The following is a 26465-nucleotide window of genomic DNA, read 5'->3' on the forward strand; positions in this document are numbered from 1 at the left end:
CGTTTTAAATTTACTACATTGTAGCTTCATCGCTTGCCCCCTAGTCCTAGTATTTTTGGAAAGCGTAAACATACTAGGACTAGGGGGCATGCGATGAAGCTACAATGTAGCAAATTTAAAACAAATCGGAGAAAATTTCTGCTACTATAGAGTCTCTTTTATCAAACCGTGCTAGCAGTCCCCGGTGCAGCAATGCTCATCTTCACTGTCTCATCAGCTTGTTAACCTTGGAGTCATCTTTGACTCCTCTCTCTCTTTCTCTGCACGTATCCAATAGACTGCTAAAACCTGTTGTTTCTTTCTCTATAATATCACCAAGATTCATCCCTTCCTTTCTGAGCACACTACCAAAACCCTTATCCACACTCGTATCACCTCTTGCTTAGACTATTGCAACTTGCTTCTCACAGGCCTCCCACTAAGCCATCTCTCTCCTCTTCAATCTGTTCAAAATTCTGCTGCACGACTTACATTCTGCCAGTGTCACTATGCTCATACTAGTCCTCTCCTCAAGTCACTTCATTGGCTCCCTATCTGTTTCTGCATTCATTTCAAACTTCTCTTATTGACTTACAAGTGCATTCACTCTGCAGCTCCTCAGAACCTCTCCAGTCTTATCTCTCGCTACACTCCTCCCCGGGAACTCCATTCATTGGGTTAATCTCTCTTAGCTGTACCTTTTTCCTCCACTGCCAACTCCAGACTCTGTTCCTTTTATCTTTCTGCACCATAGGACTAGAGTAGACTTCCTGAACCAGTACGTCAAGCTCCATCTCTGGCTGCCTTCAAAGTTAGGCTAAAAGCCCACCTAACCCCTATTCACTTGTTCAATACCTAGGTCTGTTTTATCATTCCCATCTTAAGTAATTCCCTTGTCCCTTATTTGTCCTGTTTCTCTGTCCTGATTAGATTGTAAGCTCTGTCGAGCAGGGACTGTCTCTTCATGTTCAAGTGTATAGTGCTGTGTTCATCTAGTAGTGCTATAGAAATGATAAGTAGTAGTAGTTTTGGGGATTCTGGAATCTTGCTACTCTTTGTCCTTATCCCTTATTTGTCCCGTTTGTCTGTCCTGATTAGATGGCAAACTCTGTCGAGTAGGGACTGCCTCTTCATGTTCAAGTGTACAGTGCTGCATACGTCTAGCAGCGCTATAGAAATGATAAGTAGTAGTAGTAATTCACTTTGAATGGGCTTCGTTGGCATTGTTGCGTGTGAACCGCTAATGTGGATTGATAAAAGAGACCCATAGAGGGGCATAATTGAACAGGGCGCCCAAGTTTTCATGAGGGCATCCTTGCAGGACGGCCCCGTGAAGGGGCGGGGAAACCCGTATTATCGAAACAAGATGGGCGTCCATCTTTCGTTTCGATAATAAAGTCGGGGATTCCCAAATCTCAACATTTAGGTCGACCTTAGTGATGGTCGACCTAAATGTTGAGATGGTCGTCCCTGGTTTTCGGCCATAATGGAAACCGAGGACGCCCATCTCAAAAACGACCAAATCCAAGCCCTTTTGTCGTGGGAGGAGCCAGAATTCGTAGTGCACTGGTCCCCCTGACATGCCAGGACACCAACCGGGCACCCTAGGGGGCACTGCAGTGGACTTCACAAATTGCTCCCAGGTGCATAGCTCCCTTACCTTGGGTGCTGAGCCCCCCAAAATTCGCTCCCCACAACTGTACACCACTACCATAGCTCTAAGGGGTGAAGGGGGGCAGCTACATGTGGGTACAGTGGGTTTCTGATGGGTTTTGGAGGGCTCACATTTACCACCACAAGTGTAACAGGTAGGAGGGGATGGGCCTAGGTCCGCCTGCCTGAAGTGCACTGCACCCACTAAAACTGCTCCAAGGAACCTGCATACTGCTGTCATGGAGCTGGGTATGACATTTGACCTAAAGAAGACATTTCTATTGGCCTGGTAGTTTCTCTTTTCTCCTTTTTGTTTCAAGTCAATTGGAAGGGGTGTTGGGATTGTGGCACTGTGAACTTTCATTCATAACCACCTATTTTTGATAGACTATCTTCTCTCTTACCTCCTTGGTTTGTTGGGGGGTGATGCATATTAAGCACATATACAGATGCCCTCAGCGGTGCGGATGATTTTCAAGTAAAAAGTCCTTCCACTTATATTTTGCTCTGGGGCAGAAAAGCAGTGAAGTGAATTAACATTTCTAAATGAGGCTCTGCACTGCTTTCTCCCTTGACTGAAGATTCAAGGCCAGCGTGAGTTGAGGATAAAGTAGCTCTAATTTTGCTTCATGCTTCACTGTGCGGACTTAGAGAAACCTTGTGATAGTTAATGTGTCCCAGACTGACTAACAACCCCATGTATTATAATTAGTCTCCTGAGTGAAGCGTTGTTTATACAGGCTCCGCTTGCATGCTGATCTCAGGAACTTTATGGTTCTATGCCTCTCTTTATGTGATGGGCTGTGTAATCTGCAGAGTTTTCTATTTTGTTTTTACATCACCATAAGTTACTGAGTTGATGGTCTGTATCCCTATCGTCACTACAGCATCTTCAGTGCAAAGGTCCTGGTGCACCAGGTCTCTCAGTGTTCAGTCATCTTCCATGCTTCCAGAATATGTCAGTGTTTTAATGTCATCATTCCAGACTGCTGTCTGCTTTCCTTTTTCTCTTTTGTCCTCTCTCCTACCCTCCAATGCCAGATTACATAAGTACGTAAGCATCGCCATGCTGGGACAGACCAAGGGTCCATCGAGCCCAGCACCCTGTCACTGACAGTGGCCAAAAGAACAAGCAATTTGTCCCGCCCATCCTAGAAATACTGTATTATTCCCTCGTCCATTCAATAACATTCTATGGCTTTTTTTCTCCAGGAAGCCGTCCAACCCTTTTTTGAAGTCCGCTAAGTTAACCGCCTTAACCGCCTTTTCCGGCAGCGAATTCCAGAGTTTAACTACGCATTGAGTGAAGAAAAATTTCCTCCGATTCGTTTTAAATTTACCACACTGTAGCTTCATCGCATGCCCCCTTGTCCTAGTATTTTTGGAAAGCTTAAACAGACGTTCCACATCGACCCATTCCATTCCACTCATTTATATATCACCCAACACTAAAAACTCAATTTATCACAACATCATACCCTAGTCCTCCGTGGTAACCTTTTTCAATGGACGACTCAATCCATGATTTACCTGCCTCCTCATCGGTCAGTGTTTATTAATTGCCATTTATAACCCCTTCATAGTACTATCAAAACTTTTAAAAAATGTTTCTTCTTCTTAAATTACATATATGAGCTCAACGCCACTTATCTTAATTTTCTGATGGACCGCTAGAGAAAACTAAGGACCCTGTTTACTAAGCTACGCTAACGGCGCGCTGGTGTTTTTAGTGCATGGTTAGCAGGCGCTAAACACTAATTTGCCCATAGAAACATTTAAATATGCTAGCGCACCTAAGTAAACAATGCCCTAAGATAAGTGGCGTTGAGCTCATATATATATATATATATATATATATATATATATATATATATAATTTAAGAGAGAGAAATTTTAAAAAAAGCTTTGATAGTACTATGAAGGGGTTATAAATGGTAATTAATAAACAGTGACCGATGAGGAGGTAGGCAAATCACAGATTGAGTCATCCATGTCAAAAAAAGTAGCCATGGAGGTCTAGAAGATAGTTTCATGTTATGGTGTTCTGATCAGCCCAGTTATATAGACTTACCACCCAGGAAAACATTCCTGAACCTCCACTACCCCACTTGCAAAGGACTAAAATACAAATTAACATACACATCCAGCTTCTCCTACATAAGCACGCAGCTATGGAATGCATTACCACTCGCCATGAAAAAACTACCTGACCTAACTAACTTTCGGAGATCACTGAAGACCAGCTTGTTCAACAAGGCATACCACAATGATCCATCCTAATTACCAGACAATGAAACTCAAGCCTGAACTGGATAAAACCTAACTCTATATACTTGACTACCAAGGTTTACTCTACCAGGAATGAACATTAACGCAGTACCACCCTATCTCTTATTCCGAACATGAACTCCTTATGCTTGACTGCTTAATCTACTATGCCAATCAAGTTCTTTAATGTAATACCACTTGTATCTCTCACTCCGGAAATGGCGATCGCCATAACGGAACAATGTAAGCCACAGTGAGCCTGCAAATAGGTGGGAAAATGTGGGATACAAATGCAATAAATAAATAAATAAATTCCTGCAGTGGTGGGGCTCATGATAATAATAACTGGGAGTCTGTCCCCCACCTCTGCTGCATTTCGAGAGGGACGGGAAGTCCTGAGCTGGGAATCAAACCCAGGTCCTCCATAAGGCACCAGTGGTTCTGAAGCTGATAAATTCATTCATGTCCGTCATCATTTTTATATGAAGTCCATGCTTCAAAACTCTCTTTAGGGAAACATGATGCTCTCTTCTGTCCTATGAATCAATGAACAAAGGTTTGGATTTGTGTTTTTATGCTCAGAGAATCAAATTGTATAATACCAAGTAAAAGAAAGTAAGTTATAACATGACCTTCCTGTCTAATAATGTTTAACCAGTAAGGTATAGGTTTATCCTTAGCTGCCATAATATTATAGCATTAAGTCATTCACCTGTAACCTAGAAAGACATTAAACCATGGCTTGTTATCTTTCAATCATAGGCCAGTATTTTTTCAGACTGGATTTAATGGGACCCTGTGGCCAAAGATAAACCAACATTTATAGTGTTCTCTAACCTAGATTACATTTGTTAATTTCCAGCTTGCTTGCAAATATTGAAGGGTCAGTGAGTGGGAAGGAAGGCTGCAGAAGTCCCACGAGATAAGTTACAGAGTTTGTGTTTGTCACGTGGCTTCTGCTCTCCCGACAAGACCATATCCCAAGGCAGGCTTTGTTGTTCTGTGGTATTCGTTTTATATGCAGAGACGACACCTGGAGAACCAGAACTCATCACCTGAAAGATTAATTTACATATTGTGAGATCCATTCTAATAGGCCTCTTTGTTATTTTCTATCCCTATAGGACAATCAAGATGGTCCCTCTAGTGAAGGAATATTTGTGTCCAGAATAGTGGACAGCGGACCTGCTGCCAAGGAAGGAGGACTGCAGATTCATGACCGGATCATTGAGGTATGTGAACACTCTGAGCTGCCTCTTTAAATAGGCTAAATTCCATCTCTGGCTTCCTCCAAGGTACACAGTACTTGGCAGGAAGGAAGGGGGAGAGGAAGAGGGTGGAAAAGGAGACAGACATAACATGGCATATGTATTCTAGACGACATGTCCTTCAAAGTACACTTGACTGACTTCAGTGTTGACCCTTATTGGCCTTTGGAATACTTTTTATCTAAATATAGCGAGCAACGTATTGAGCCTCGCTGAATGTCTTGGCATTTTGAGCATCAATTTGTTATGCTTCAGTTATGGTTTCCTTTTCAAACATACTGCCGAAAATTATTTAGTGAAAGCTGAAGGTATATGTTGGCCAAAGGCTTGATTCAGTAAAGTGGGGCTTTTCTCCTGTACTCTGTAATGAAACAGGCCCTAACTGCTGTTGCATCTTTGCTACTGTTTTGGGGATATTACTGCTTTACATAAACGTATGTGACTTGTGAAAAGGCTTTTCCAATACGGTATCTCTTATTACAGATTGACAAAAGTTGAGGCCGTGCGTTCAAGGTGATGAGTAGAAGGCAGCACTGGTCTAGAGGTTATTGATAAATTAACTTGTTTAGAGTTTGATGCTCTGTTTGGGATATGTAAAGAACAATGGATCTAATGAGTTTGGTAAACTTTATTAGGAAATCTCCCCAAAAAACACCCAATACAGTTAAATTATCCTCTGAGGACACTTAGCATGCTTTACTGAAATACTAATTATAACCATCATATCTGAGATCTTTTTTGGCAGTGTATTATGGAAACTTATGTGCATGTTAAAATTGGTTCATTGTAGGGTTAAAACTTTATTTGCAATACTGTAAAAAAAACAACAACCCATATTTGATTGGTCTTGAATCAACCTGTGGCTTTCATTGCTTTTGAAACTTGTGTAGGGTGCTGTAGCAAATGTTACTGATTTTATTCACCTTGCAAAACAAGAGCGTAATCAAAAACGTTTGTCCATATTTAGTGCATTGTATTCAGCTGGGCTTGGTATGTGGTCCTGATTAGATCCCACTGCTAAAAAGATCCTTTTATTAAGTGGCAGTTCCCTCTGGTTTCTGTGTAGGTAAAGCTTTATCAGAGCTAGGGGTTGAATCTGGCACTTTGAGCCTCCATTCACAACCTTCCAGGAATTTTCCCTCTTATTTTTATATACTAACCCCCTAACAACAGTCCTTGGCCATGCACCAGAACTCCCACTTGAATCCTGCCCCGAATCCAGCATCTAGGTACCATTTGCAAGCAATTGCCATGACTCCCCCTTCCAAGGGGCTCTGAATTCCCCCTTCATATCATCCTCATTCCCAACCCACCCAGGGAGTGCCGCTGAACTGCTGAGCCAACTTTGGAAAACCTGGGTCTTTTGATAGAAGCAATTTTGGATGAGTTCAAAGGCATTCAGTACTTTTTTGGTAGTGATGAAGTACTGAGGCAAGTTTTGCAGAAGGTCAGAGTCCCATGAAGCAGAGGGTTGATCTTCTGAGTGGTTCCAGTGTTAATATTATATCCAGATGTTCTGAATAAGAGATGTGTTCTGAAGACTGTTGTTGTGGAGATAGCTGCAGTTTTTCTGTTGCCAAATCTAAGTGATGGAATTCCATTGGTCTTATGTTTTGCAAATGAGCAGTAAACAGCTGTTCAGAATTTCTTCCTGTGCGTAGAGCAATCAGTTCATTTCTGTTTGGGTTAAGTTGCTTTCACATCTCACTGTAATTTCATAAGAATGCAAATTTTGTTAAGCTGTAAGGGATTCACTGCAACTTCTAGCTTGTTCAGTATTCTTTTTCCCTTTGCCTCTGTCCTTTGGGTAATCATGGAATATAATAGCTGCTTTCTGCTTGGCTGCTGCAGCAAAGCATAAATTTCCATGAGGTTTGCTGGCGAGGTCAGAAACAAGTTTGCCACTAACTATCTGATTTCCTCCCCTGGAGTGTACTGAGGTTTGGTCAGCAAACCCTTCAGTCATCTAATTGGGAAAACACCAACATAAAGCAGTAAAAACGGTGGGAACGACATTCAAAACACTTTATGCGGGAAAGGCGAGGCTCCTGCCTGGTTAACTTGCAGTGGCTGGTCCAGGAGAAGATGTTCAGTGGCAGTTATCTAGACAGTACCGGTGAATATCTACTCTGAGTCTGACCATCACGGCACTTTCTGGCTCATGCCAGGCAGAGTTGGGGCACAGCCAAGAGTTATGTGGGCACCAGGGGCATAGCCAGACTTCGGCGGGAGGGGGGGTCCAGATCTCAGTGGGGGGGCACATTTTAGTCTGCCGCCCCCCCCTCCCCCGCTGCTTCCGCCCCCCCCCCCCCCCCCCGTCCACCGCAAGGTAACTTTGCTGGTGGGGGTCCCCAACCCCTGCAAGCTGAAGTGTTTATTTGTCCCACGCTGGTCTTGCACTTGCTTCCTCTCCTGTTTTCAGCGCATCATGCACTGCACGTTCATTAAAACGTGAGCATGCACTGCGCAACTGGAAACAGTAGATGAGACAAGTGTGAGACCAGTGCGAGACAGATAAAATGCTTCAGCTGGCGGGGGGTTGGGTTGGGGACCCCTGCCAGCCAAACTGGGGGCCCCAGAGCCAATTTGGGGGGCCCATGCCCCTGTGGCCCCCCCCCCATAGCTACGCCACTGGTGGGCACTGGTTATGTTCAGTGCAGTGGCATAGCCACAAATGGGCTCAGGCCCACCCAGTTGCTGTAGACCTATGATGTGGCTGGTGGGGATACCCAAGCCCTGCCAGCTGAAAACTCCCAGCATCCCTCCTCTTGCGTACCTTTTAAATGCCACTTCTTCACTGGCAGCGAGCAACAACTAATGTAGTGCTGATAGCTGCCAGCAGAATATCACACCTTTATCTTTAGCTACAATATGTCATGGCCTTTCTTGAAATACTTTTCTTAAGGGGTAGTGTAATGGTTTATGCTCTGAAACAAGCTCTTTGGAGATGTTTTGGCTTGACCTACGCACCTCAGTGCTTGATCGAGAACAAACAGAGCTCTAAAGATGAAAAGGGAGAGCAGTCTTCCAAAAGTGGCTATGAAATATGGTAGGTTCTTTGTAAAGAATGAAATAAGAGGGGAAAAGAAGATGAGAGTCAGGTGAGAGACTAAAGGGGAAGTTTATTCTGGAACTGGTTGACAAGATAAAGTATTTTATTTATTTATTTATTTAAGCATTTGTTATACCATTATATTGTGAAAGGACATCAAGGCGGTTTACAAATATAAAAAATACTAAAAAAATATAGCAATAGACAACAACACAAACTTAAGGAAGGGAATGAATAGCACAATACAATATCTTAAAACAAGCATAAAATATACAACAACAAAGGGACAAATGCAACAAATAAAAAAAGAGAGCAGACTATTTAACAAATGAATTAAAAGCCCTTTTAAAAACAACAAGTCTTCAAAGCTATCGTAAATGTAGGTCTGGAGATAATACATCTTAAATCTGGAGGAAGATTATTCCTGAAAGATGGAACATAGCAGCAAAAATGCTTTTTCACGGGAAGTGATATGCCGGACTCGGGTCATAGATGGAATGACCAATCAATTAGCAGGGGCAGATCTCAAAGAATGTCTAGGATGATATGGAATCACAAGAGAAGGCGAGCCGGGAAGAATCATAGAATAGCACATCTGACGAGTCAATCACAGAATCCTCTAAGAAATCCTATAGCTGACTGGTGGCCAATGCTGTTCAAACAACAGTGGAGACACATGATTTCTTAAGATTATATAAAAGCAGGGCTTTTTTTGAGGGGGTACTTGGGGGTACTGAGTACCGGCACCTTTTCCATTGTCTGCTAAAATTGACCTATGGTCCCTAAGTTTTAATGAAGAAACTCAGGCTCTACACATCAATTCTGCCTTGTCATAGATTCTATGACTGTTTGCAGGGGGCGTGGCTCTTGTGGGGTGGGTCCCTCAGTGATCAACCCATCCCTGAAGGGTGGCCTGGCATCAGTGGCGTTCCTGGGGGGGGGCAGTTGGTGCGGTCCGCCCCGGGTGCACGCCGCTGGGGGGGTGCTGCGCGCGCCTGTTCTTCCTTCGTTCCATGCTCCCTCTGCCCTGGAACAGGTTACTTCCTGTTCCGGGGCAGAGGGAGCATAGAACGAAGGAAGGACAGGTGCGCGCGGCACCCCTCCGGTGGTGTGCACCCGGGGGGGGGGAGGTGTCCTTTCACCGGGGGGGGGGGGGGGGTGCTGCACCCGGGGGGGGGGGGCGGGGTGCATCGGCAATCCGGCCCGGGTGTCAGCCCCCCTAGGAACGCCACTGCCTGGCATATGAGTACCGGCACCTTTTTCGCTAGAAAAATCACACTGTATAAAAGTTTCACAGCTGTATTCTGCATTCTTGTAACAGTGCTTTCAATGAGGGGTACGGTTGTTTCTTGGAAGAGTAGTGGGGTGGGAGTGTCCACAAAACTGTAGAATGGAGCGTTGTTCCTTTGGTTGTTGATGATAGATAAACAGTTATTAAAAAAAATAGCAGTCCTAATGAGAAACAAAGATAGAGACAGAGGACTGAAGAGACAGATATTGTAGAAAGCAAGACAGAGAGATTAGGTTGATTTTCAGTCATTTAAAATAAACATTGTTATCTGGATCATACATCAATGTATGCAGTGTTTCGATTCATTTTAGCCTAGCTTTGAAGGCGTACTTCAATAATCTCTTGGCATAGCCATACATATGGTATATACATGTAAACTTTTCTGCTGATGCCTGCCTGCAGATGTCTGTCTTCTTGGGAACGCTTTCTACCACAAGACACTAATACAGGAACCTCGTTAATGGTTCTTTGTAGCTACAGATCCTGCTTTTCATTTTTTAGGGCTTGTTTTCATTTTCAGTGCACATCAGTTTGAAAAACTTTGGAAAAGAAAGAAGCAGTTTGTGAGCTGTACAGCTCCTGGTGTAACATGGGGAACACTTTCTGACTTATCTGGATTTAGTTCATACCTCTTTCAGTAGTAGCTCAAGATGAGTTGCATTCAGGTATACTAGTGGGTATTGTTTACTAAGGCGCATTAGCGTTTTTAACACGCTTTAAGTTAAGGCACGTTAAATTCTATTCCATCAATGTGATTGTAGTTGTATTATATTGTAAGCCACATTGAGCCTGCAAATAGGTGGGAAAATGTGGGATATAAATGCAGCAAAATAAAATAAATAAAAAATACTTTCCTATGGGCACATTAGTATTTATTGCCCGTCCACCATTTACGCGCATTAAAAACACTAACACGCCTATAGCGCAGCTTAGTAAACAAGGTATTTTCTATGTCCCTAGGGTGCTCACAATCTAGTGCTTATGTTTACAAAGGTGCGCTATAGGCGTGTTAGCGTTTTTAACCCATGTAAATGGTTTACACATGTTAAACGCTATTGCGCCTTAACTTTAGAGGCACCTTAGTAAACATATCCCTAGGTTTGTAAAGGGAAAGAGGATGGGATTTGATATACCACCTTTCTGTGATTACAATCAAAGTGGTTTACTTATTTTGTACCTACCTGGGGCAATGAAGGGCTAAGTGACTTGCCCAGAGTCACGAGGAGCTGCAGCGGGAATAGACCCCAGTCCCACTGGTTCTCAGGCACTATTAGGCTACTCCCTGAGACAATGAAGGGATAAGTGACTTGCCTACAATATCATGGAACTCCAGTGGGATTTGAACCAGGCTCCCCTGGCTGTCAGACTACTCCTCCACTCCGCTAGGATAGCAGTGGCATAGCCACAGGTGGGCCTGGGTGGGCCAGGGCCCACCCACTTAGGGCTCAGGCCCACCCAACAGTAGCACATGTTGATGGGGATTCCAAGCTCTATCAGCTGAAGACTTCCCCCTGATGGTAATGAAAATGGTCTGCTCCACGTTACTGGCACCTGTGAATTATCAGTTTTCAGCGCATGCCTGCTGCAGACTGCCAAGGTGGAGAGAAACATTTTCCCACCAGCTTAGATATTTTTTTGTGGGGAGGGGGAGAACACTTGGTGCCCACCCACTTCTTGCCTGGGCCCACCCAAAATCTGCTGTCTGACTACGCCCTTGTAGGATAGCTTGAATACTTAATTAGTTCTAGAGTTACCAGGACAGGCTTGGAAAGCCCTACTCTAGAGAAAAGGCTCATGGGATTTAAAGTTTTGGTTTATTTTATTTTATTTATTTATTGGGATTTATTAATCGCCTGTCTGAACCTAAGGTGGTGTAATGCAGATCCAGTTTAACATAAAACTTACAATTTTGTTAACATCGTAACAATAGTAAAATGACCATATATAAATATGAATACAAAAAATGAGATAAACTTGGAAATATGATGTCAGTACAATACAAACAATACCATAACAGACAGCATGGAAGAATATTTAAATAATATAGATATAATACGATGCCAACAAAATACCAATGAAACACTTAATAAGCAATGCAATAGAACATTCAAATAGCATAGATATGATGATAATGCATTTTGATCTAGGTGAGGGACCAAGTACAGATATATAGATGGGGACAAGATGGGTAGTACAGAGACAATAGGGATAAATAGAAGAGTGGCTAAACTCAAGGCAAAATCTTTGTACAGTTAAACAAGATATGAGGAACTGGTCTGAGTTACAGGGTATGCAGCAGTCTAGTCCGGGTGTGGAGTGAGTGTATAGTCAGTCACCACATGTATTAAAGGTTTGTGAGAAGAGCCAGGCTTTCACCTGCTTCCCGAAGAGCTAGTCTCAAGTTAGACATGGCCCCTCTGGGAGAAAGTTCCAGAGTGTAGGGGCTATTCCTGAGAAGACTCGCTGGTGGGTATCACATCATACAATTTGTTTTAATGAGGGTACAGATGATGATGCTAGTTGAAAGGACCTTAGAGGTCTCAAACTTGTATGGAGGACTAGGTACTCTGGCCCGTTTTGTCTGAGGACCTGGAAAATCAAACACAAGTTTTAAATTTAGCCCTGTAAGGTTCTGGTAGCCAGAGTACTTTTTGAAGGAAGGGTGTGATGTGGTCACGCCACTTGCAGCCTTCTATCAGTCGGACTGCTGCATACTGAATTTGTTGGAGTTGACGCAAGCTCTTTTTGGTTCGATCAGTGTACAGGCATTACAGTAGTCTAGCTGTGACATTATCATGGCATGGACCACTGTGGTTAAACTTGCCTTTTCGGTGTATGAAGATTTTGTAGTTGCTGCAGATAATAGAGACAATTTTTAAAGGTTGTTTGAATTTGCAGGATCAGAGTGAATGATGAGTCCTGCAGTATCCCAAGATTCCTGACCTGTAATTTTAGGAGGAGTTTATATTTCCCAAAAAGTATTTTGAAGTCAGGTACTTGTCCACTTGTGTTAGGCACCTAAAGAATCTGTTTTGCTTGAGTTCAGACAGAGTTACTTGTTTTTTGCCCATTCCTAATTTGCAGTTAGACAGGCGGTCAGTTTATTTAAAGATGTGGGTAGATCTGGTTCAGTGGGCATGAGTAGTTGCAAATCATCAACACAGACACAGACACAGAATCTGTGTCAGTCGACCGAAGCAGCTCAGCCAGAGGCTTAAGGTAGATATTAAATAAAATGGGAGATAGTACCCACAGACTGTGCCCGAGGACTAGTGCCTGAGTGTGCTGGTGCACAATGCACAGATGCCCTTACTGCCGGAAATACCAAGCTCACCCCAGACTAGCGCAAATGGCATGCTAATGTGATTTAAATTAGGCCTTTTTCTCAGTGACGATCCTAGGTCGGCTGCCACCCGGGGCAGATCGCCGATGCACCCCCCCCCCCCTGAGTGCAGCATGACCCCCCCCCCCTCCTGGCGCAATGACACCCCCCCCCCCCCCCCGGGTGCATTTTTGTATGCTGGGAGCAGCCACACTGCTCTCGGCTCCGCTGGCTCCCTCTGCCCCGGAACAGGAAGTAACCTGTTCCGGGGCAGGGAACCAGCAGAGCCAACAGGCGCGCGGCTACTCTCTGCACCCCTCCAGCGGCGTGCACCCAGGGTGGACTGCCCCCACCGCCCCGCTCTTGGTACGCCGCTGCTTTTTCTATTCCCTGCAATGTTCAGAGAACAGTGCCCTGAAGAAGGGTGCCTGTATTGTAGAAAACCTAACTAGGGTTTCTGAAGAGGGGATTCAAGCTCCAATTGGACAAGCAAAGTGCTCAGGGGTTTGTGAAGAGGCTGTGGGACTCAGGATGGAGGAGGAGTGGTGGTGGCAGCTGTAGCGGCGGTGGCAGTGAAGTGGTCTGTTCAGGCTGGCTCCGAAAGTCACCTCCAGAAGAAAAGTTACCTCCTGCCTGTGTGACTGTTGTGGCAGCAGCACCATAAATGAATCCGTTGTCTGTGGAAGCAGGAAAATATGCTCCTCCACTGGTCTACCACCATTCCTGAAAGGATTGTGGTAGGGGCAGAGGAGTGTATGTGCCAGGCCCATCCTGTACAAAATTTAAAATGAATCAGAGAAAATATTTTTTTACTCAGCGTGTAATTAAACGCTGGAATTCGTTGCCAGAGAATGTAGTAAAAAGCAGATAGCTTAGCGGGGTTTAAAAAAGGTTTGGATAGCTTCCTAAAAGAAAGTCCATAAGCCATTATTAAGGTGAACTTGGGGAAAATCCACTTCTTATTTCTAGGATAAGCAGCATAACATGTATTGTACTGTTTTGGGATCTTGCCAGGTACTTGTAACCTGGATTGGCCACTGTTGGAAACAGGATGCTGGGCTTGATGGACCTTCGGTCTGTCCCAGTATGGCAATACTTATGTTCTTCCTAATGCTCAAAGCTAATAGCATGCATATCATTTTAATACTATTTGCATCAAGCATTAGGAAGCTGGAACAGTGCAGAAAATTAGCTTGCTAATGCTCAAAGGGAATAGTATGCAAATCATATGTGTGCTATTAAAGTGGAAGCAAGGAGGGGGGACATGCTTGGCGCATGCACAGAAGAGTATCGTGGGAAGCCCGGTTCCTATGCGCCTGCACCAGGCAAACCCAAACCTGAAGCTCACATTGGCATCTGTTTTCTGGGTCTTTCAATATAAACTTTTCAGTTTTTTTTAAACTTGGATGGCTCTGAGCTGCCAGATTCTGTATATCGCGCCTAGTGTTCCACGCCTAAATCTAACCGTATTCCATAACAATGTGCATAACTTAATTAGCTTAACAAGCTAATCAGTGTTGTTAACAGCATTTAACAAGCCATAATAAACGCTAATGCAAGACTACCCTATCTCTGATTCCTAATATGATCTCTTCATACTTGACTGTTTAACCTACTCACGCCAACCATGATCTCTAATGTAATACCACTTGTATCTCTCACTCCGGAAATGGCGATCACCATGACGGAACAATGCAAGCCACATTGAGCCTGCAAATAGGTGGGAAAATGTGGGATACAAATGCAACAAATAAATAAATAAATAATGAGCACTAATTGGCAATAATTAGAATTTACACACATAACTCGCTAAGCGTATGCTGTAATGGACTGCGCCTCAATTCTAAAGCATGCAGTTCAAAAGGGGCATGGCTATGGGTGGGGAAATGGGTGTTTCATGGGCGTTCCTAAATTTACACAGGTTGTTAAAGAATATGGCCAAGTCCGTGTAAATCCTGCATGCAGGGACTTACACTACGTTTTCGTTGGTGTAAATGGAGGTGTGTGGTTGTAGGCACTGGGCTATCAACTAAGCATATTCTTATAAAGTACACTTACATAGTAACATAGTAGATGACAGCAGAGAAAGACATGTACGGTCCATCCAGCCTGCCCAACAAGATGGCTACGCTGGCTGCAAAGAGCAAATAATCAAGAAACTTTAGACAGCTCAGAATACTGCAGCTAGACTCATATTCGGCAAAACAAAATATGAAAGTGCTAAACCCCTACGAGAAAAGCTACACTGGCTCCCACTCAAAGAACGCATCATGTTCAAAATATGTACCCTAGTTCACAAAATCATTCACGGAGACGCCCCAGCTTACATGTCAGCCCTGATAGACTTACCACCCAGGAATGCTAAAAAATCATCCCGCACATTCCTTAATCTTCACTTCCCCAACTATAAAGGTCTAAAATATAAATTAACGCATACATCAACCTTTTCCTACCTGAGCACACAATTCTGGAACGCGTTGCCGCGCAACTTAAAAACACTCTATGAACTAACTAAATTCCGCAAACTACTAAAGACCCATCTCTTTAACAAGGCATACAACAAAGATCAACAAATATGAACTCCTATACAAATATCCAGAACTGCTTTACATTATTTGCTTGTTAACTACTAGTATGCTTCATCATTATCATGTTACCCAAGATCCTTCTGAAATGCTAAATTGTCCCGTCTTCCGCCGGGACCAACACGCACCTGCTCGCCGCTGGCACCAGTGGGCCATGGGGCCCAGGGCCGCCATGGATGGCCGGCCTTCGCCGCAGGTCCTCCGGTGGCCGGCTATCGCCAGCCAGTGGGGAGAGGCGGCCATTGCCTTCAGTCCGGCTACAGAGGATCGCCGGCTGTTCTCGCCTCGTTGCCGCTGATGGCCGGCTTTCCACTTCCGAGATGGAACCCCAGCAACATGGCGCCGGCGGAGGATAGCCGGCGTCTCTTCCGGTTGCGGGAGCAAGCAGGGGAAGCGGTGACTAGCGTCACCTCGGATTGGTTACCTGGAGACTCAACCGCAGGAAGCACCAGCTGGGGCCCCGTGCTAATGAGCAGGACTACTTAAGGAGCACTACTCCTCCTAGCCAGTGCTTCGGCTTCTCGTTCCTGAGAGCTCCGCATCGTTGGATGGAACTCTGTACCTTGCTATCGGACACTGCCTGCTACTGGCTCTCCTTGACCGCCGCCTGCCTTGACCACTGCCTGCTACTGACTCTCCTTGACCGCTGCCTGCCTTGACCACTGCCTGTCACTGATTCTCCTAGACCACTGTCTGCTTCTACCTCTGCCGCCGCTGTCCTCCTCGCCGGCGTGCCAGTTCCCCGGGACCTCGGAGCAGTTGACTTCCAGGAATCCAGAGCCGCGCTGTCTGCGGGGCCTGTCCGCCCCCTGTTCCAGAAGCCCTGTAGGCTGCCCGCACCTGGAGGCTCAACTTCCAGGGAACGGCGGCCTTCCCAGGCAAAGAGTGGGGGTGGGTCGGCTGTCCTCTGGAGAAGGAGGGGTCCAAGGGCTCACACCAGCAAAGCTGCTCATCCTTTGGCGGAGCAAGACATAAATGTATATTTTCTTATATGTCTCCACTATTCATGATGTATTGTAAGCCACATTGAGCCTGCAAAGAGGTGGGAAAATGTGGGATACAAATGCAATAAATAATAATAAGATAAACTCATATGTGCTACTTTATGTGTATACCTGACCTTGATTTGTATCTGTCATTTTCAGGGCACAGACTGTAGAAGTCTGCCCAGCACTAGCCCCGCCTCCCACCACTGGCTCTGCCACCTAATCTCCGCTAAGCTTCTGAGGATCCATTCCTTCTGAACAGGATTCCTTTATGTTTATCCCACGCATTTTTGAATTCCGTTACCGTTTTCATCTCCACCACCTCCCGCGGGAGGGCATTCCAAGCATCCACTACTCTCTCCGTGAAAAAATATTTCCTGACATTTTTCTTGAGTCTGTCCCCCCCCCTTCAATCTCATTTCATGTCCTCTAGTTCTACCACCTTCCCATCCACTTAGGCGAAAATTATTTCTGCACAGATTTTATTTATATATTAGGATTTATTTACCGCCTTTTTGAAGGAATTCACTCAAGGCGGTGTACAGTAAGAATAAATCAAACGTGAGCAATAGACAATTACAGCAGTAAAAATATCCAAATAACATTACAAAGTACACCATAGTATAATACTTACAATGTCAACACAATACGTAATAGAACATTTTAATTGACAGTGTAGGGTATAAGCAAAGATGGAACATATAGATAGGTTAGAAAGTAAGGGGCCCTTTTACTAAGCTGCGTAGTTGCTTACGTTCGCACAACGTGTGCCAATTCGGAATTACTACCTGCCTACCGTGTGACCCGGGCGGTAATTTCATTTTTTACATGTGCCGGAAAATTTACAGCACGTGGCGCTAACTGGGTGGTAATCAGTATTGTACACGTGAGACCTTACCGCAAAGTCAATGGGTAGTGGTAAGGTTTCAGGCCCAAAATGGACGCACACCAATTTTCATTTTGCCACACATGCATTTTCGGCCAAAAAAGAGGCCTTCTTTGCAGGTGCGCTGAAAAATGAACCTGCACGCATCCAATACACGCGTCTACACCAGCGCAGGCCACTTTTCGGTGCACCTTAGTAAAAGGACCCCTAAGGTAATTAATTTAAAGAAAAAGTTGCACATGAGTTCAGAGAGATAGTTAACATATAGACAGTTAAGAGAGTAAGAAGAGTTAGAAAATAAGGTGGCTAATTTAAAGAAAGTTGCAGGTCAGAGAATCTCCCCCTAAATGTGTCCCTTTGTGGTACCTGTTCTAGGCTGCGCAGTTTGGTTTTCTATTCGCTAAAACACTTACGAATTCTATCAAATATTATAGAAAAAATTATACAGGAATTAGAGAGAATTAAAAGTCTTTTTAATTACTCACCCACCATCACAGCATCAGACATCAGTTTCAAGTTATAACAAACTTACAAAATCTAACATCAGTACCTCTGGTAATTATAAGTAATTAGACTAATTAGATAAAGAAGAGAGAAAAGAGGAAGAAAGTTTGTTCTTCATACAAAGGTCACAGAACAGAGGGAAAGAAAAAATAAATGAAAGATTCATAGTTATAGAGAATTAGTTTCTCTCAGGGGGGGGGGGGGAAGTAAAACCCCCTCGGGAAAAACCATAGGCCATTGGACGGATCTGAAACTCTCTCCAAGCATGCCTAGTTTTTCAGAGTTCCTTTGTCTGCAGTGTGGTTTTATAGGCTGTTGTGAGCATCCACCTCTCCTCTACCCTGGACCAATCATAGGTGCTGCATATGGGCTGGAGACTTGTAATTGGGACTTTCATATGCGCTGGAAGCTTGCAATTTGTCCTTGCCACACCTCTAACTCACTTTTGTAACAGGATATAACCAGGTATCTGAATTGCCTTAGCAACATGAGACCCCATCCAGAAATTCCTTCACGTGGCTGATAGGAAAAAGAGAGATGGGGGATGGGAAATAGTGCAGTATACCTGAAGTAAAACTTTATAGCTTATTGCTAAAAATTATAGACATGCCTTAATTTAGGCTCCACTTTATAGAATTTCCTTCATTATGCACAAAGAACAGATTAACACTGATTAAACATCGATTAAAAACCCAACTGTGTACCAAACGGATCCCTTAATCATCCTGACTGATGTCACAGGCTCACTGATAGTAGGCATAGGCCCATTTTCATGAGTGTTGCATTAGAAGATTTTTTTTTCTTTGTTTGCTTCATTGTATAGATCTTTCTTTCTTTACACTTAACTGTATGACGTTAGCTGGTGCATAGTACAAAGCGGTTTACATACTAAGAAAATATAACTAATATAAGACAAAGAAAAGGAACTCTGATATTCAATCGGACAGGTAGGGAGAAAAAGAAACACCACACGTATACCAAACAAAGGCTGGGAGAGGGCAGTGGGACAAATCCGAGGGGGTAAAAGGTGAAAATGGAGAGGAGTTAAGGTCACCAGAACCAACCTCGTTCAGTCACCAAAGGTCTGTCTAAACAGTCAAGTTTTGATGACTGTTTTGAATTTGGGAAGGGGTAATTCGCCACAAATTTCCAACAGGAGGTTGTTCCGGATCACGGGCTAAGAAATAAAAAAGCACTGTGCCGAATTTTCTCATATTTAGCCAATTTCGGACTGGGAAGAACCATACAGTAATTGTTTACAGAATGAAGCAATCGTGAAGGGGAATACCATATAGTTAAGGAAGACAAGTAAGTGGAAAAGATGCGTAAACGTTAGCTGCAGTCTAGCCCAGTCCATGAGAAGCATGCAGTCAGGTCATTCCTCATCTCAGACAGGGCATAACATGAGTAAATGGGAATTCTGAAGTCGGCAGCTGGACTCGCAGAAGAAGCACATTGAAGATACCAGGAATTCACAGATGGTCCTGTGACTGGGAATGGAGGGGGTCGAAAGAGAAAGTGCAGTAAGCAGGTTTATTAATGTTAATCAATTACTGATGACTTGTAGATTGCTTCAATGCCTTAGACGGAGACAGAAAGGGAAATACATCATTGCTTTAAACCTGCCGTCACATAAGGCCAGATTCAGAAAATGGCACCCAAAATTAGGCGGACACAACCACATACATTGGAGGAACACACAATCCCTATGTACATCAGCAAAAGAACAGTCCAAGGAGTAGGGTGGATACGCTCTTCCAAAAGACCAAGGGGGAAGTCTGTTCAAACAAGGTGACCTTTATAGAAACAACTGAAAAGACTCGACACAGCTGCTGTGTTTTGGCGTCAAAACGCCTGTATCAGGAGTCTACAAAATGCATATATAATACTTATATAAACATATAATACAACCCCCCCCCCCCCCAAAATATATAGAAACAGATAAAAAGGCTTATCTTAAGAATTACAAAAATTATATACACACATATACTTGAATGACATTGTCATAACATAAAAACACTGAGAGAACAAAAAAAATAAACAAAGCAATAAGAGAATAATAAAAACATATAAAAATTCTAAAAAAAATGTAAACAGGTAATATGGCTGACCTCGTGTTTTTTGTTGTGCAAAGGCTGGCAACGTTTCAAAGCAACAAGCAACTTTATTCAACACAGTAGATCCTGTTTGTGCAAAAGAGCAAAAGGTGACCAATAATGCAAATACAAGTTATACTGCCTTACTATGAACAGAAAAAAAAATTAAATTGTATCAAGTAGAAATATATCACATTTAAAGAAGGGTGTTTATGAAAATATCAACTGGGGTTATGTGTACATAGCTCAATACTCCTATATGGTGTGAAGCCTCACCCAGGATGCACTGGGCAGGTTTGGGTGCCGCCATTTTCAAGGTGACACTGAGTATACCTCCCTCCTTCAACAAAGGGGGGTGGGAAAGAGGGCTGCTAGACCACCAGGTTTTTTTTTGGGGGGGGGTGATTTGTGGCCCACTGGGCCTCCAGGGCTTTTTGGGGGATGCAAGGGGGGTTAGGGGGTTTGGAGACCTATTCGATCTCCAGTCCCCCTGAACTTGTGTCGGGGGGGGGGGGGGGGTCGGGGTTCTGCTTCTGCGGAAGGGTTTGCTTCTGATAATCTGCGCATCAGGGCCCCCACACTAACCATGCCACGATGTAGCTGTGCTAACCAATTAGTGCTGGGCACGCCTACTCTCCGTCCCCATTTTGTAGCGCATGGGTAATGCAGGTTCAACACAAAACTACCATGGGATGCCTGAGCACACCTCACGCTAGTGCCTTGTACTTGTTCGTAATTACTGCAGCTTAGTTAAAAAGGGCCCCTATGTGATTAGTTTGCATGTTAAGACCAGGATGGTTTGCACGGTCTAGAAACTCCAAGCACACTTTAATTAAAATTTACCCCTTAGCATCCACTGTCTTGGGCTTGCAACTTTCAGGTTATTTTCAGAGAGTTGGGGAGTTAATCTGAAGTTTGCTAACAGTTTACCTGTAAACAAGTTGAGGGCTTTGTTGTTTGTTTATTTTATTTCTTTATTGGGATTTATTAACCACATTTATGAAGAGATTCACCCAAGGCGGTTGGGATCTACAGCCGAGTCTCTCTGTTATATGGGAGAATTCTTTGCCGCGTCCCCTCTACCACTGCTACGAGAATTAGTGGAATGTAAATAACCTTGAAGAAGTGACATATACGGCCATAGGGTTTTGAAACATTGAGGCTGGGGGGCAAGAAGTCCGGACATCAGCGCCTCCTGGCAGCTAATCAAGGAAACGGCATTAACACGTTTCGACCTGCTACGTTTCAACGCTGTAATCCATCAGCATAAAGGAACCTAAGGGAGTCCTCAGAGTGAAGGTCAGTTTTTCTCACAGCAAATGGCAGTGGACAGTTTTCAGGAAGTCATGTCTTTATCATGACTCCTTAATTAAACAGAGCTGTCAGTGAAGCGATAAACCATGGCAGCTTTTGAGTCAAATGCAGAGGAAAGCTGTAAATGAAGGGTCTTGGGAAAGGTCTCGACTGCTTTTTGCCACCAGTCCAATAATCACACGGAGTTATTCATGTTCATGAGGACCCGGATAAAGTCGATCTTCAGATTCCAGAGGGAGCAGGAAATAAATTCCAGTATTGCCAGTGAATAAATGCAGTTGGAAACTCGGCACCATTTTGGCCTTAAAACTGTAACCTGCAGATTGTGAAATTGCTATGGAAGGCACATACCATTGGAAAGCCAAGTTAATTTTAATTCTACAGAGAGAAGAAATAGCAGATGGAGGCAATGAAACAATCAAGATCATTGTTCTTACCTGGGAGGCTTTGCAGAATTAATATCTTGGCAGACCAAGTAAATGTCACACTCCTGTTCCACAAATACTTCAACACAGAAACTCTCTGTAATGGGCACGTTTGTTGAGGGAATATAATGCATCATTTAGAATTTCGTTCCTTTTCATTTATTACAATTCTATTTCACTATACAAAGCAGCTGTTCTAGGTGAGTTACAGAGTAAAACAGCAAATAAATGAAAATTGTAGTGTCAGGAAAATCGGTGAAGCCTCCTTTTTTTGGAAACCTTCCTGTGGTAATTTCACCAGTTGTAGTTAATATTTTTATGTCTACATTGGGTTCTGTCCAGTTGGAAAGTGATGAATTTCTTTATTCATATGCGGATACATTTTTGCATTTGTCCCTGTTTCTTCATTATTAGATTAGTGACTTGCATTAGTTAAATATGCAGTTGGGCTATTCAATGTAGGCTTAGTTTGAATACCTCTAAAACAAAGATTCTTTGGTTTAGCAATTTCCTGGATTGGTTCCTTTAACGATACTTTTAAGGCCTTCTGGGTGTTTATCTGTGGATCGGTCTGCTAAGTTGTTAGAAATAACCCTACATTGTTCTGTTTATTTTTTTACCTTAGCTGAATAGTTTGATTAAAAACGTTTTCTTTAAGCTAAAACAACTGAGGGTAACTCATTCTTACTTTTATGAAAATCATTTTGTACTATTGGTTCGAAGTCTAATTCGATCACAATTAGATTTTTGTAATTCATTGTACTCAAATACTCTGGTCATGCTATTGAGGAAGCGTCAAATTCTTCAGAATACCTCAGCTAAGTTAGCATTTAAATTAGCAAGGTTTGATAGGGCTAACCCCCCCCCCCCCCACCCTACCCCAACTGATGAAACTTCATTGGCTTCTGGTTGAACCAAGAGTTGAATTTAAGCTGGCATACTTTCCCCCCTGTTTACAAAGCCGCGCTAGTGGCTGGTGTTGTGGTAATGCTGACATAACCCGTTCACTATACAAAATTACATTGTGAGCCCTCCAGGGACAGGGAAATACCCAGTGTACCTGAGTGTAACTCACCTTGAGCTACCACTGAAAAAGGTGCGAGCAAAATGTAAATTAATTAATTAATTATCCACATGGCTGGAGATGAGGAGGTCCTCATGGATCCCCTCTGTTGCCACTATTCTTGAACATTTATTTGGGGTGGATATATTTGTACAAGCTGGTGTCCATCCTGTTGTTATGTCCCCTGGAAGGGGATGTGTCAGCAATCTTGGAGCGATATAACGAGTGCCTTAGTAAAATACAGAGCTTGTTTGTTTTTTAAGTCTGACAAAAACTGTGTCTAGGGTTGGAACTGGTGTCTTGACATCTACTTTCTGTTTTGCCTAGGATGGGTTCAACTGATCTGGTGTGGATAGATTTGGATAAAACACTGAGGGTCGTTATTGGACCAGAGGGAATTGGATATGACCCAGGGGCGGACTGACCATACAGGCAACCGGGCAGGGCCCAGGGCTGTCAGGGGGCCCAGTACTTCCCTCCTACATGCCTGATGTGTGACATTCTTCTCTTTCCTCTGGAACCAGGGGCAGGATGCCCCAGCTCCTCATCCTCCTGCGCTCCCATCCCTGAATCCCGCTTCGCAGGCGGGGGCACCTGCAGGTAAATCGGCCACCTGATGCTGGAACTTTCCTCTGCTGTGGCCCGTCCCCTTCTGATGTCACTTCCTTCTTCCACAAGCACTGGCTGCAGCAGAGGGAAGTTCCAGTGTCAGCGGCAGACAGCTGATTTAGCTGCAGGACTAAAGGAAAAGGTTAGTGGCAGGGGGAGGGGGAGGCAGCAGGATCGAGGAGCCCAAAAGTCCTCATTGCCCGGGGGCCCAGACCATTCTCAGTCCTCCCCCCGATATGTCCAGATTTCAAATGTTTCCAGAACAGCTTTAAATTTTGAAGACATTATTAGCAGCAATTCAAGCTCTTCTTATGAGCATTGTGAATCATTGTAATGTACTTTGTGTAGGCCTTATGTTTAAATTTACTCATAAATTTCGGTTGATACAGAACACCACAGGTAGATGTTTGCTGGGGCAAACACTGGGAAAGTAGAGATCCTCTATTTGCAAAATCATATTTGCTTCCAGTGAAAGAGTGTTGTTTATTCAAACTGATGATTTTGTTTTTATAAAGTCATCCACAGGGGAAAACCACAATATTTACAAAATCTGATTTGTTGGAAGTTCCCACATTTAGAACAGTTACACAGGAAAGAAAAGCATTTAGGGTGAGAGGCCCACTTAACTGCAACAAACTTCCCACAAAACTGAAGCAGATACCAACTCTCCTTTCATAAAAGGACTCTCTTATACTGTATCAAACAAAGAACGTTAGTGTGTTATGGTATGAGTGAGTTGGAATTAGCTGTTATGTTTCTAATTTTGATTTTGTCTGGTTTTGATATTGTTTGTTTTTTTTAATAGCTCAAATTCATGCAATATATAAGATGAAACTTAGTTTTGAGACTCTGCCAGGTACTTGTGACCTGGACTGACCACTGTTAGAAACAGGATACTGGGCTAGATGGACCTTTGGTCTGACTCAGGGGTCCTTTTACAAAGGCACGCTGAAAAATGTCTTGCGGTAGTGTAGGCGCGGGTTTTGGGCATGCGCCGATCCATTTTTTAGCGCACCTGTAAAAAGGGCCTTTTTTTCTTTTTGCCGAAAATGGACGTACGACAAAATCAAAATTGCTGCACATCCATTTTGGGTCTGAGACCTTACCACCAGCCTTTGACCTAGCGGTAAAGAATCCGGGCAGTAATGACCTACGCGCATGAAATGCAATTTGGCGCGCGTCTGTTACGCACGCCCGAAAACAGTTTTCAGATGCGTGTATCGGACGCATGCCAAAAATGAAAATACTGCAAGAGCCATGCGGTAGCTGGGCGGTAACTCCATTTTGGCGTGCTTTGGGCGCGCATAGACGCTTATGCAGCTTAGTAAAAGGGCCCCTCAATATAGTAACTGTTATCTAATGACATAAGAATTGAAATAATGCTGCTTTCTGTCTATTATCTATTTTTCTAATTTCTTGAACATGTACTCTATGGCCTACACCACAAAAATGGTATAAACATTTATAAATAAAAAAAGCAAAAATATATAATATGATAAAAATTAAACTCCAAAATCTTAAGATCCAAACCTTAGCTGAAAGCTTCCTGAAAACCTAATGAGCCTGATGTTCCAAAAAACACATGGGATTGGTGCTGACTTCCAAAGTCAATAAAATTAAACCGCTAAACTGATAAATTATCTATTCATGTTTGGTTGCAAAAATAGGGACCCTTTTACAAAGGCGTGTTGAAAAATGGCCTGCGGTAGTGTACCAGGGGCATAGCCAGACTTCGGCGGGAGGGGGGTCCAGAGCCTGAGGTGAGGGGGCACATTTTAGCCCACCCCTCAGTGCCGCTGAACCCCCCGCCACCAACTTTGACCCCCCCCCCCCCGCTGATGATCCTCTCGACCCCCCCCTCCCGTCGCCAACCCGCCGTTGCCTACCTTTGCTGGCGGGGACCCCAACCCCCGCCAGCCGAGGTCCTCTTCTTCCCAATCCCGTGCAAGGCTTCGTTCTAGTCTGACGTCCTGCCCAGGCCCCCGTGGCCCCATACAGGCTACGCCACTGCTGTAGACGTGTGTTTTGGGCGCACGCAGAATCATTTTTCAGTGCACCTGTAAAAAATGCCCTTTTAAAAAAGGTTTGCCGAAAAATGGACGTGCGGCAATATGAAAATTGCCACGCGCCCATTTTGGGTCTGAGACCTAACCGCCAGCCATTGACCTAGCGGTAACGTGTCACACGCTAACTGGACGGTAATGGTCTACTAAGCGTAGCTCTGGCTACTTTATTCTAGATACATCCACTGCTTCTTCTCAGCTCTGAGTGTCACTATTAGAAGCAATCATATCTCCGACACACAGTCTACAAATTTCACTCATACTGTTTCATCATCCATCACATTACATATGCACTTCCCCTTTATCACACATTTCTATACTGGTATGCATAGCACAACATAAATGAAATAATACCATATTGTACTGACATTTGTCATATTTCTGTTATGTGATTGTTCTACAGCGCTGTTAAATGTTTGTATTTCTGATACTGTGTCATGTTAGTCCTACTACTAGATTTCAACTTGCTGTTCATTGACTGTATTTATGCTTATATTTGGTCATTTTATTATTGTTACGATGTTAAAATTATACGTTTTATGTTAAATATCTAAACCTACACTACCCAAATTGCAAGGACTGAAATACAAAACAACTTACGCATCCGGCTTCTCCTACATAAGCGCAAAACTATGGAATGGCCTCCTGAAAGCTGTGAAAACAATCCACGACCACCTGAACTTCAGGAAATCACTAAAAACCAACCTCTTCATAATGGCCTACTCCAATGACCCCATGTAAACCTCTTCACCCAGCAACACAGAATGACTATAATCGTACTGGACAACACGCAATATTCATCCCTTACGACCCTCCACTTATAACTCATACGATCACTATACAACCTTGTATCTGTTATCAACCGACTGGGCAAACGCCTTGACGGTACTATGTAAGCCACATTGAGCCTGCAAATAGGTGGGAAGGTGTGGGGTACAAATGCAATAAATAAATTGTACCTGCGGTTCACCGCCTTGGGTGAATCTTATCATAAAAGTGGTTAATAAATCCCAATAAATAAATAAAATAAAATAAATGTGACAACACTCACAGGCCATAGAACCGCTATAACATACCTATTTTTTATCACAAAAATAAATC

At 43.6% G+C, this 26465-nt stretch overlaps 1 protein-coding gene across 2 annotated transcripts in view; it reads left to right on the forward strand.

Annotated features, from left to right (window-relative positions):
• PDZRN3 (PDZ domain containing ring finger 3) overlaps positions 1–26465 on the forward strand; it is a 321334-nt gene that overhangs the window by 38338 nt on the left and 256531 nt on the right. For both annotated transcript variants that reach the window (XM_030206096.1, XM_030206095.1), the window contains one exon: positions 5025–5132. In XM_030206096.1, coding sequence (XP_030061956.1) covers positions 5025–5132 — 108 coding nt within the window. The remainder of the gene's footprint in view (positions 1–5024; positions 5133–26465) is intronic.

This window comes from Microcaecilia unicolor, chromosome 6 (assembly GCF_901765095.1).
Source record: "Microcaecilia unicolor chromosome 6, aMicUni1.1, whole genome shotgun sequence".
Classification (NCBI taxonomy): Eukaryota; Metazoa; Chordata; class Amphibia; order Gymnophiona; family Siphonopidae; genus Microcaecilia; species Microcaecilia unicolor.